The 11,222-nt window shown below is 37.4% G+C and overlaps 1 protein-coding gene across 5 annotated transcripts in view; it reads left to right on the top strand.

Moving 5' to 3' along the window:
• The window catches only part of Cyrib (CYFIP related Rac1 interactor B), a 128,171-nt gene extending 118,999 nt beyond the window's left edge, over positions 1-9,172 (top strand). For all 5 annotated transcript variants that reach the window (XM_055626408.1, XM_055626407.1, XM_055626412.1 and 2 more), the window contains 5 exons: positions 638-754; positions 1,694-1,773; positions 2,802-2,928; positions 4,065-4,135; positions 8,434-9,172. In XM_055626408.1, the coding sequence (XP_055482383.1) occupies positions 638-754; positions 1,694-1,773; positions 2,802-2,928; positions 4,065-4,135; positions 8,434-8,497 (459 nt within the window). In that variant the 3' untranslated portion in view covers positions 8,498-9,172. The remainder of the gene's footprint in view (positions 1-637; positions 755-1,693; positions 1,774-2,801; positions 2,929-4,064; positions 4,136-8,433) is intronic.
• Positions 9,173-11,222: the final 2,050 nt, after the last annotated feature.

The raw sequence follows: 11,222 nt of genomic DNA on the forward strand, positions 1-11,222 counted from the left end.
ACATACATACATACATACATACATACATACATACATACATACATACATACCCAGGTCTTCATCAGTCCTCCTCATCTTCTAGTTTAGGTCTTCTCCCTTCTATTATTGCCTATATTTTATCATGGGTAGATCCTTTTATGTTCATACTGAAGGGTGTAATTTCATAATCATACTTTCGTCTTCCAGAGCCTTTTGAATAGTGTCTTGTGTAGTAAGATGTCCTACCACTGTATTATAGTTCCATAATACCACTTAATATGCCTGAGTAGAAAGTTGTTCTTTAAAAAAAAAAAAAAATGCTTACTATTATATTTGTATTATAATATCTTTATTTTACATTTAAAAAAATATGAATATGAGTGCTCTGTTTTTCATATCTGAATGACAGAAGAGGGCATCAGATCCCATTATAGATGGTTCTGAGCTACCATGTGGTTGCTGGAAATTGAATTCAGGACCTCTGGAAGAGCAGCTAGTGCTCTTAACTACTGAGCCATCTCTCTAGCTCCCATCAGTCTCTTTATTTTTAAAGAGTATTAAAATGGTATTTGTATATGAAGGTCTGAACTTAATTTTAAAGGTATTTACTAGATTGGTTTAATAATTTGTGAATTAATGTCAAGTAATTTCCACACAGGCAGAAGGAGAAAATGAAGTAAATAATGAATTGGCAAATCGAATGTCCTTGTTTTATGCTGAGGCCACCCCGATGCTGAAAACCTTAAGTGATGCAACAACAAAATTTGTATCAGAGGTGAGTTGGTGGTGACCCTTCTCTGATGATGATGAACATCATCAGCATTGAGATGTTTCACTCACTACAGGTGTAGTGACCGCCACAGTGCTATGATTCCAAAAAAAAAAAAAAAAAAAATCCTTAGACTGGTACCCCAAAATGAGACCTGCACGGGCACAGCTGCCTAATTGCTTGCAGTGATTCTGGGGGTACTTTAAGCACTGCCATGATTACCTGCCCTTAGTGATCTCTGAAAGGGAGGCCTTTTCTCTTGTCTTCTCTGTTAGTAATGATACTGATATAAGCAAAAATCTCAGGGATGATCATTTTAAGTTCTTTTCTCATTGTTTTATCTGCTCCACAGTTCATCTGCTGTATATCATGCTTATGAAATCTTAACCCCTGCTCCTGCTACATAACCCAGATTAGACTGCTACTCTTTTACCTATTCTTATTTCTACTGTTGTTACACTCTGTTTCTCATGTCGTGGAGAGATGGCCTGCCATTGAGTCTGATGATATGAGTTCGATTCCTAGGACTCAGATAGTAGGAGAGACAGACAACCTAACACAAGTTGTTCTCCTCTGACCTCCACACATGCACTGTGATACAAGAGAGTACCTATATACCCTAAGTAAGATGTAGTGAAATAAATAAAATTTCCAGGATCTTTAGGATAACCTCCCTATCTGAGACTCATCTCCTGTATTTGAAAGGTTGTGCTTATTCTTGCTCAGCCAACAGTAATCTCTTTTCAGAGCAGCAGGATCTTGTCTGTTTTGTGCTCTATCCCCCCTTATCATGGAGCAGAGATTAGAATCATGATCATTGTCTAGAAAATTACAAATAGAAGCCACATCATTTCCTGGTTTGGGGGAATTCTATTAAGTTTTAAATTATTAAGGAATAATTTTTTTCACTTTAACTTGCTTCCTTTGTTCTCTGTACACTTACAGAATAAAAATTTACCAATAGAAAATACCACAGATTGTTTAAGTACCATGGCAAGTGTATGCAGAGTCATGCTGGAGACACCGTGAGTATTAGCTGATCTTTTTCACCTCAACAACATTGAGGAAATTGACTGGTATTTCAAAACCTATCTAAATACAAATATGTCTGTGTGGAAAGTGAAAAGAAGTTTATCCTAGCCATCATGTGTTGGATGTATTAACAAAGTCAAACTCTTTTGGTAGCTTATTGTATTTCTTTTTGAAGAAAAGAGTTGGACTCTGGGTACCTCAATAAGTTTATTCCTATCAGAACAGGAATTTCATGATTTTGGGGGTCCAGGAAACAGGGCTATAATTATATTCCATTTGCCACATTCCCTCACACTTAGTTTTGTCCTTGTTCCCTCATAAACTGGCATTGTTGGAAGGCATTTGTGATACATAAGGTTTATTTTCCCATCAACACCAGAAAAAATGTGTCTTGGATTCTTGATAAGATATGGTTTTTACTAGAGAACTTTTGGTTTTGTGTTACTCATTTCCCAAAGTGCTCTTTATACACTGTGTTATTGATGGACTCACCGAGCTGGAGGACAAACACCTTCTACTCTTTTCTCCTGTGTAAGGGAATGGGGGCCAGGGAAGTGAAGGGTTACATAGTGCCAGCCCACTCCCTGCTGGATCACAGTGTTCCAGTTGTTCAGAGAGCTCTATTTCCTTTATTCTGAGAGAGAGAGAATATGATCAAATCTTGTAGTATAATAGAGTTTAGATAAGAGACCCATAAAATAGCAAACCTGCTTGCTCCATTGAGCTACTGACTTTTCTCAAGTTGCTAAGCATGCATCCCCAAACTCTTATTCAAGGCTACTTTTGCTTTCTCTGAAATTGTAGAAGTAGTCTAATGTCCTGGTGGGTATAAATGTGAGGACCATAGTACGTGGGGTGGTAAGTCCTTACCATGTCCATTTTCTCTCCTTAGGGTCCTTGTGGAGAAGGGATAATGTTGGCATTCCTTTCAGAGATCAAAGTAGTCAGTATTGAGTGCAGGTCTAATCAGTTCATTGTACTTTGTGATGTGCCTTACAAAAACAAATCTTTTACCCTCTAGGGAATACAGAAGCAGATTTACCAATGAAGAAACAGTATCATTCTGCTTGAGGGTAATGGTGGGTGTCATAATACTTTATGACCACGTCCATCCAGTGGGAGCATTTGCCAAAACTTCCAAAATTGATGTAAGTTATCTATTGCTCTTTGAGATTGCAAACTGTTCTCTTACGTGGAAATCATAAAGTTTTATTTAAAAGGTAGCAGACTAGACTCAGACTTGATCACAGTTTGTGATACATTTGGAATTCCTTCTTCTACACTGCCCAATATTTCTGGTTGCTAGCCAGTATGCAGGTGTGTTATGTGATTGAATGATAATGGTGAATATTTGTAGTATCTATACTAATTATATAAATTTCCATATCTGCCTAGAATGGAAGTTGCTATTAGAAATGAAGTGGTTTTTTGCATTTCTCTGGTCATTCTTGAACATCAGAGTTCTAACTAATATTTGGTAGGGATTATTTAATCATTACTATTTCAGGATCTTAGCATTTTAGATATCAATTATGGATTGCTAGCTTTCATATATATCTGTTTTATATAAAGAAAAATAAGTTAACATTAGCTTACTTGTGTGGTAACCAGGTCCCAGAATTTTTACTTTGTTTCCATGTGCCTATGAACATAATTGTGGGATTTTTTTCTTTTCTAGAGCAGCTTCACTTTAGGAGGTCAAGTAATGGAATTGCTAGGAAGTGGTAGACGGCAAGACAAAATCCACACCTCTTCTTTCAAATCTATGCTGCCATGCTTTTCAGACACCCAGGCTGCTCTTGAAATACCATCTTCGTTGAGTTTTTCTCCCTATGAGTAGCCTGTAGAAGTCTTTACTGCCTGTGCGATCAGTTAGTTTTACCTGAATCATCTGGACTTCAGGACTCTCTAGCTCCCTTCTCAGCTTCACAGGGTTCCTGTCCTCTGCTCGTCACAGGCTACCTGGGAAACTCCTCTTTCCTGGAGCAGTTCTATTCTCTTCTTGAAACTAGAATGTAGATCTTTTTCAGAATGTATTCCCTTAGCTCATTACTGTGAATGGAACTTTACTTTGACTGATTGCATTCCCAGAAAGTTTTGCCTCACTGAGAGACTGAAAATAATAGCATATGCCAACTCCAGCCCCAAGAGTAAATAAGTCAGCATTTCTAGTATATGGTCTCTTCAGTTCTGTAGTTAAGGCTCCAATTTCAATTTTGCCTTTTTGAAATGAATGTTAATAAAAAAGCAGATATTTACTTTTTCTTTTTCTTTTTCTCCTCAGATGAAAGGTTGTATCAAAGTTCTTAAGGACCAACCTCCTAATAGTGTAGAAGGTCTTCTCAATGCTCTCAGGTGTGTATATGTACCTAAGTATGACAAAAAAAATGTGTTATTAAATGTTTGAATGGCACCTAAAAGATACTTCAGTAATGTTCAAGGCAGACATTTTGCTGATTGGGGTTCCTAGTGGGTTTTTCCTTACACATGGAGAGAATCATAGCTCATTCTGATCATTAGCATGTTGATACAACAGTACAAAGTTCCATGGTTCTTTTCCTCTTGAGTAGTAGCCTAGTAACATATCTGAGTTCATGATCCCATGTCTGTGTTATCTTTGTTTTGAAGAATCATTATTGATGTAATTCCTGAAAATTCAACTTTGCTGCATGACATCTTTTTAAGTGTTCATTATCATGCTTTATAACATCCTGGCACAGAATCAACTTAAAACAATTTTGCAACCTAGAAGCTAATTTTCTATACTTGGTTATTTGAGGTTTAAGCAAAAAATAGTAAGAACATAGAAATATTTATGTAGTAATGTTTATATCATGGAGCAAAATGTCAGTTTACTTCAGCTGAGTAAAGCCTTCACATGAGTATTATAGGAAGTGCTGTGTAAGCAGTTTCTGACTGTGTACAGAAAAACAAAAATGAACTTTAGAATGACAAAAACTATCAGCCTTTTATAGCCACACATCCAGTGTTTTGAAATTTTCTTCTTACTTTGGCAGTGCAAAGTACATTTTAATTTTAGCTATGTAGGGCATGGGCCTTTTTATGTCCTTTCTGAGTAGTGTTTGTGTCTCAGTGTGCCTGGTTTTTTACTGTCTAATCTTTTTTCCCCAAAGGGTCAGTCTCTGCAGTCAACAGTTGTCAGGAAATCTATTGTGAGGTGTATTGTTAAAACTTAGGAATAAATAGCATGATGGTACATACCTTTTAAATCCCAGAGGCCAACCTAGTTTACTTACTGAGAGCTTATTTAAAAAATCCAAAACAACTTTAAGGTTAAAGAAGCTTGAGGGTTTTAGTATTTGTTGTGTTGCCTTAAAGGAAGCAGGCTAAAAGGTTTGTTGAAAACCCCTGAAGTGCAGTGCTGCTTTTAGAACATACAGGTAGGATTAGTTCAGTTTTTGTTGTTTTATTTTGTTTTGTTTTCTTAGTATTAGAGCAAAGCAGGGCCAATAGTATTGAATACAGGACTGATGTGTTTTCCACAGGATGCAGTGCTGAGGAAAACAGAAATATCCTGTTAGTTTTATTAAGTTGTAAGGAAAACTTTTGAACTGATTTGTTCATAGTAATCATATTCTGTATCTGGCTCTCACTTTTTATTTGGGGGTTTGTGATGCTTTATAAAAGTAATGTGTACCATTTCTTGGCACCACATATTTCCAGTGCAGTCTTGACTATGAGACTTCTCATTGCATCTGCATTCTTATCACATGAACTATGGAAGTTGTGCAGGTTCCAAAGAACTGGAGATGATGCAGGGTTTCATTTCTGAAATTTTATGTCCTTTATGATAACTCAGTCTTTGGTTCATTATGTATTGAACTTGGGTGTGCTTCAGAATAGATGATTGTAAAAACATGCAGAGTTCTAGGTCACCACCTCTAGAGTCTCTTTCCTTAGACCTGAGTTGAGACCCAGGCTCTCTCATTTTAAATAAATACTCTGGCTAATACTTTTTAAATGACTGCTGAAATTAAGAAAGCATAGCCTACTATACCTTTCTCATAGCAACCAAAAACAAAGAAACTTCTTGCAAAATTAATGACCATAAGATTTTGAATGGAATTATCTTTGTGCATATGTTTTGAGTTATTTATGCACTACCTCCAACTTACAGTGTTCGAAAAAAGCAGAAGCAATGAGTCATATGTACTTTATAGAGATCTGGGACCGAATCTCTTTAGTCACTAGAAGGAACTGGAGTTGTGAATTCAGGTATTTGCTTCTTTGCTGAATGTCAGTAAGGGCAGCAGTTGTTTTCCAGTAGAGAAGTCACATACACTTGAAAGGGGACTTGAGTTTTGTGCACAAAGGAGAATAAATCCATACATTCCATATGGTTTTCTCATACACAGTCAGTGTTGTTGCCTTTGCTGACTAGGAGTGATGATGTAGCACCTCTGTCCTGGCTGTGGAGGGTAGGATGCTGGAACTGCCAGGGGCACGGCCACCTCCCTCAGACAGTCCCAGGGGGAGTAAATATTCTGTGACTCTTGTGTGACTATTCTGTAGTCGAGACTTAACTATCCATTTTTCCTTAGTTATTTTTAGTAAAGGAGAGGGTAAAGAAGCCAAAGAAATGGATGACGTATATTTTCTGATACTGAGTAGGGTATTGTGTGGCCATATATGCTTTTCCAGTCTAAAACATGACAGTTAAATCTTTGCCCCATTTCTACCATTTCACTAAATATTCCTCTTTAGCAGTGGTTCTCAACCTGTGTGTTGGCAACCCCTTTGGTAAACCTTTTATATCCAAAAATATTTACATTATGATTCATAACAGTAGCAAAATTACAGTTATGAAGTAACAATGAAAATAATTTTATGGTTGGGGTTACCACAACATGAGCAGCTGTATTAAAGGGTCTCAACCACTGTGTTAAGGTGGTTGTTCTATGGATGTTTTCCAGCTTTGCAACCTAACTTGTCTCCAGTTACGTACTGAACACCCAATATGTACCAGGCACTCCAGTGTTGCTTCATGAGAACAGTCTGGAAGTCACTGTTGAAAAACATAGAATATAGTTCACATCAGATGTATGATAAGCACATCTCTCTTCAGTTTTACAAAGAGTACAGATAGGATCTTCACTTTTAGAGCTTATTTGAAATAAACTGAACAGTTGTTTAAATTTATTTAACAAATTTAAATTTATTTATCTGTAAACATATGTACAATGATCTAGTCTTTGAAAATTATGTGTGAGGGGCTGGAGAGATGGCTGAGCAGTTAGAAGCACTGGCTTCTTTTCCAGAGGTACTGAGTTTTTCCAGCAACCACATGGTGGCTCACAATTGCCTGTAATGCAATCTTATACCCTCTTCTGACATGCAGGCATACATGCAGATAGACCTCTCGTAGACATAAAATAAATAAATCTTTAAAAAAAAAAAAAAGAAAAGAAAATTATCTGTGAAATATTTATGAGCCCAATCAACCCCTTTGAATTATCTTCAGAATACTTTCCACGTCTAAGCATGGCAAACCTCTGTCTGCTGCTTCTAATCATATCTAACTTTAGATATCTCCTTTATTCCTCACTAGTGGCTTCTTAATTGACAGTCCTGTAGCTTTCTCCAGTACTCAGCATCCTGTCACTCTTTCTTAAAGGCTTTCATTGCACTTGACCTCCAGATCCCTCCCTCTGGTCTCCATGCCTCCTGAGCTTTTTCTTACACTTTACTCCCAAGCCTTCTGTAAGGAGAGTGTCTGGTTTTTCTTCTTCTGTCAGCTAATATCTCCTGGAAGACATTGCTTGCTGCTGTTGTATTATTTAAAGGAATCCAGTGTTTAATTTTAAAATACCTATTTCTAGAGTGTTTCATTTTATTGAATTCATTTTGAGTTTGGATTTACATTCTTGTCCAAAATGTGCCTATCTGGAAATAAGGGACTTAGAGGATGTGAATATTTCAGGGTACTGTCTTCATACCACAAAGTTGCAAGGGGGCAGAGTGTGAGTAAATATTTTAGACTTTGAAGGCTGTTTTCTAGAATAGCTACTTAAGTCTTCCATTGTGCCAGGAAGATAACCTGGGTAATATATACGTTAACCAACCTTTTACTTTCCAATGCAACTTTTTAAATTATGTTTTTAGTTTTTGAGACTTTCATACATGCATACAGTTGTTATGTCCACTCCCCACTCGTCCCCCTCCAGTACAGCTTTTATGTGTGACCATTAAATTTTGAATTTTATATGCTAATACTGAATATTGCCTATCATTTTGTTTGTTTTTCCTCTCTCAGTGATCCAAAGTCTAAACAGAGTTAGTTATATGTACTAAACTCACATGCCATGCAAAAATATGTGGTGGGCTGCATCTGGCTCAGGAACCATAAGTTTGCCAGCATGTGGGATAGATCTGTCATTTTTCCATTAACGAGGAGTAGTTAATTGTTTATTTCAGAGTTTGGTTAATCATTTTAGCAAAGTAATTATAACTAGATGACCAGCAACTGACTTATCTGTTGGATGGGAGAGAGAAGCAGTGTGAGCCTGATCAGGATTGAAATTGCCACTCTAAGGCATGATCTTGTGAATTGATTGACCAGATGCTCATCTTGCCATTTTACACAGCCCATATAGATTTTCTTTTCCTAACATTGATCACTATCTTTCTTACAGGTACACAACAAAACATTTGAATGATGAGACTACCTCCAAGCAAATTAGGTCCATGCTGCAGTAAGAGCTGTGGAGCAAGCCCCTGTTGCAGATGGAGCACACAGTGTTCTTCAGTGACCAAGAATGCACAGTCTTTAGTGATTGCCATTAAATCTCCTTATTCTTGCTTTGGTTTCTTTCCTCTGTTCCTCTTCCCACTTTTTTAATCATGTTCTTGTTCTTAAGACTTCTTTTCTGTGCCAAAATCAGTAAAGTTATACTTTGAAAGGGATTTTGTCCTTTCAAAACAGGCCATCTAAGGCAGCTAATTATGCATTGCATTGAGGTCTCTACTGAGAAAAGTTCTGTGACTTGAACTAAATATTTTTAAATGTGGATTTTTTTTGAAAACTAATATTTAATATTGCTTCTCCTGCATGGCAAAACTGCCTATTCTGCTATTTAAAACCCTCATCGATTTATTTTCTACTGCCGCTTTTTCATGTGCAGCCAAAATGAAGATGTTTAAATTAACTGTGTTGTACAAATGGTACCCAACACAAACTTTTTTTAAATTAGTAATACTTTTGTTTAAAGTTTTAAGTTTGCATTTTGACTTTTTTTGTAAGGTTGTATGTTGTGTGTTTAACCTTTATTAACTAACGTTAAAAAACTGTGATGTGTGCGTAGAATATTACGTATGCATGTTCATGTTTAAGAATGGCTGTTGATAAAATAAAATCAGCTTTCCTTTTTCTAAGTGTGGCTTGGTTTACTGAGGTTTCTGGAATTTTTCCCTGTATATATTTCTGTGGAATGCATATACACATTACATAATTTTTCTTTCTCTTAGGCGATAACTGTCTTTTTCATTTGTACTTTTCTTTACTTTTGTCTATGTACATAAGTTTAACTGCTTTTAAAACTGTTATGTATAAGATGACCAGTGATTGTGTCATTAACTTGACTTCTGTTCTGATTTAATCTCTGTGAGCATAGTTCATAGAAGGAAAACCGTACTTTCTCAGCTCTCAGTCTCAGCAGTGAAAGGGCGGCAACAGGAAGCACAGGGTGTTTCAGAAGCAAGAGGAGCCCTTGACATTGGAGGGCAGTGAGCAATAAGAATACTTCCCAGAGAAAATAATTGAAAGACTGTGATCTCACTAGTGGTAGGAAGCGACCATGTATTTTAGTTTAAAAAGTGTAAAATCTGAGTCATGAAATCTATCTTGGTTGAAAGAAGCTGCTTGAAGGTTGTCTAATTCATTCTTGTCAGTGTTGTAATGACAAAGTGATCTGAGGTGTGGTGCAGTTAAAGTGCTTAACCATGGAAGATGATCACAGGCTGTCCTCTGGACCTTCTCTATCAGCATGCCAGATTGTGGTGCACACAGCACTTGGTGATAAAGTTCCTGTTGACTTTGCTGGCCTCCTGCTCACTCTGTCCCACTTTATATCCTGTTCTCCAGCCAAGCTTAGCTACTTGCTGTTTGTTTACAGATTGTCCCATGTGCTTTTGCTTCATAACTGATCTGGCTACAACCTGAATGTGGTTTTCCTTTTCTCCCTCATGTCTGTCTGACCAACACCAGCTTTCATCTTTCAAAAATCAGCTGCTTTTACTTCCTCCAAAAACCGTTGGGATGACGTTGGCTGTGTCTTCTAGGAGTCTTCTAACAGTATTATAATGGGTTTATAGTGCACTCCACAAAAGGTAATGTCTGTTAGAGCCTGTACATATGGCCTCATTTGGAAGAAGGGCATTTTCAGGTGACTGTAAAGACCTGTGGATGGCATGGTCCTGGATTAGGGTGGGCCCAGACTCCACTGACAAATCCTTCTAAGAGGAAAGAAGGGGAAACAAACAGACACAGTGGAGGTCCTGGGAGGATAGAGGCAAATGATGTTTACATCACGTTTTGAAATTTCCTGGACCACAGAAGCTAGAAGAAGGTCATGGAACACTTTCCATAAGAGCCTCTGGAAGGAACCGACCCTGTTGCTATTTTTATTTCAGACTTCTATTATGATGAAAAAATAAATTTCTATTCTAAGCCACCTAGTTTGTGGTAATTTCTTACAGTCAACCTGAGCACTGAATACAACTGCCTCACAAATCAGCCTGATACATCACCATACTTTGCATCTTCTCTGATACTCATGGGAAGTTAGAGATGCTGTGGAGATTGAGAACTTGAGAAAACAGTTGTGTCATATTCCTTCAGTGTCCAAAGCAAAGATCTTGCACAGTACCTAAAAATGGAGAGCTGCCAAGTGAGTGCTTGAATGCAATGAGTGAATACAAATAAATGGAATAGAGTAATCCTGCTGTGGCCTTTTCAGGTAACATGGTTCACGGTCTGCATGTTGAAGATGAAGTGGGGAAAGAAAATCTTTAACTCTTGTCTAGGGGTCAGCAGCCCAGTTGGTGGGCCAGTCCACCTCCCTCTGTACTTACACAGCCTGTGAATTAAGAATGATTTTTAAAGGTGGGAGAATAAAGGATAACAAATGTTTTTTTAAAAGTTGAAAAATATTTTGTAGCATGAGAAAAGTATATGAAATTCAAACTCCAGTGTTCATAAATAAAATTTTATTGAACATAGCCTCCTCATTTGTATATATATTATTTATGGCTATTTGCTCATTGTAACAGGAGAATTGAATTGTGACAAAGATGATATGGCTATCAGAGGCTAAAGTGTGTATTGGCCCTGTACAGAATGTGCTAGTGCCTGGCCTGGTTAGGGAAGCAGGTTTTGTTGACAGCCTGGGATAAGAGGGACACACTGCTGCATTGGCAGTGGAGC

Source organism: Psammomys obesus, unplaced genomic scaffold (genome assembly GCF_907164565.1).
Source record: "Psammomys obesus unplaced genomic scaffold, mPsaObe1.curated_primary_1811, whole genome shotgun sequence".
NCBI classification, from domain to species: domain Eukaryota; kingdom Metazoa; phylum Chordata; class Mammalia; order Rodentia; family Muridae; genus Psammomys; species Psammomys obesus.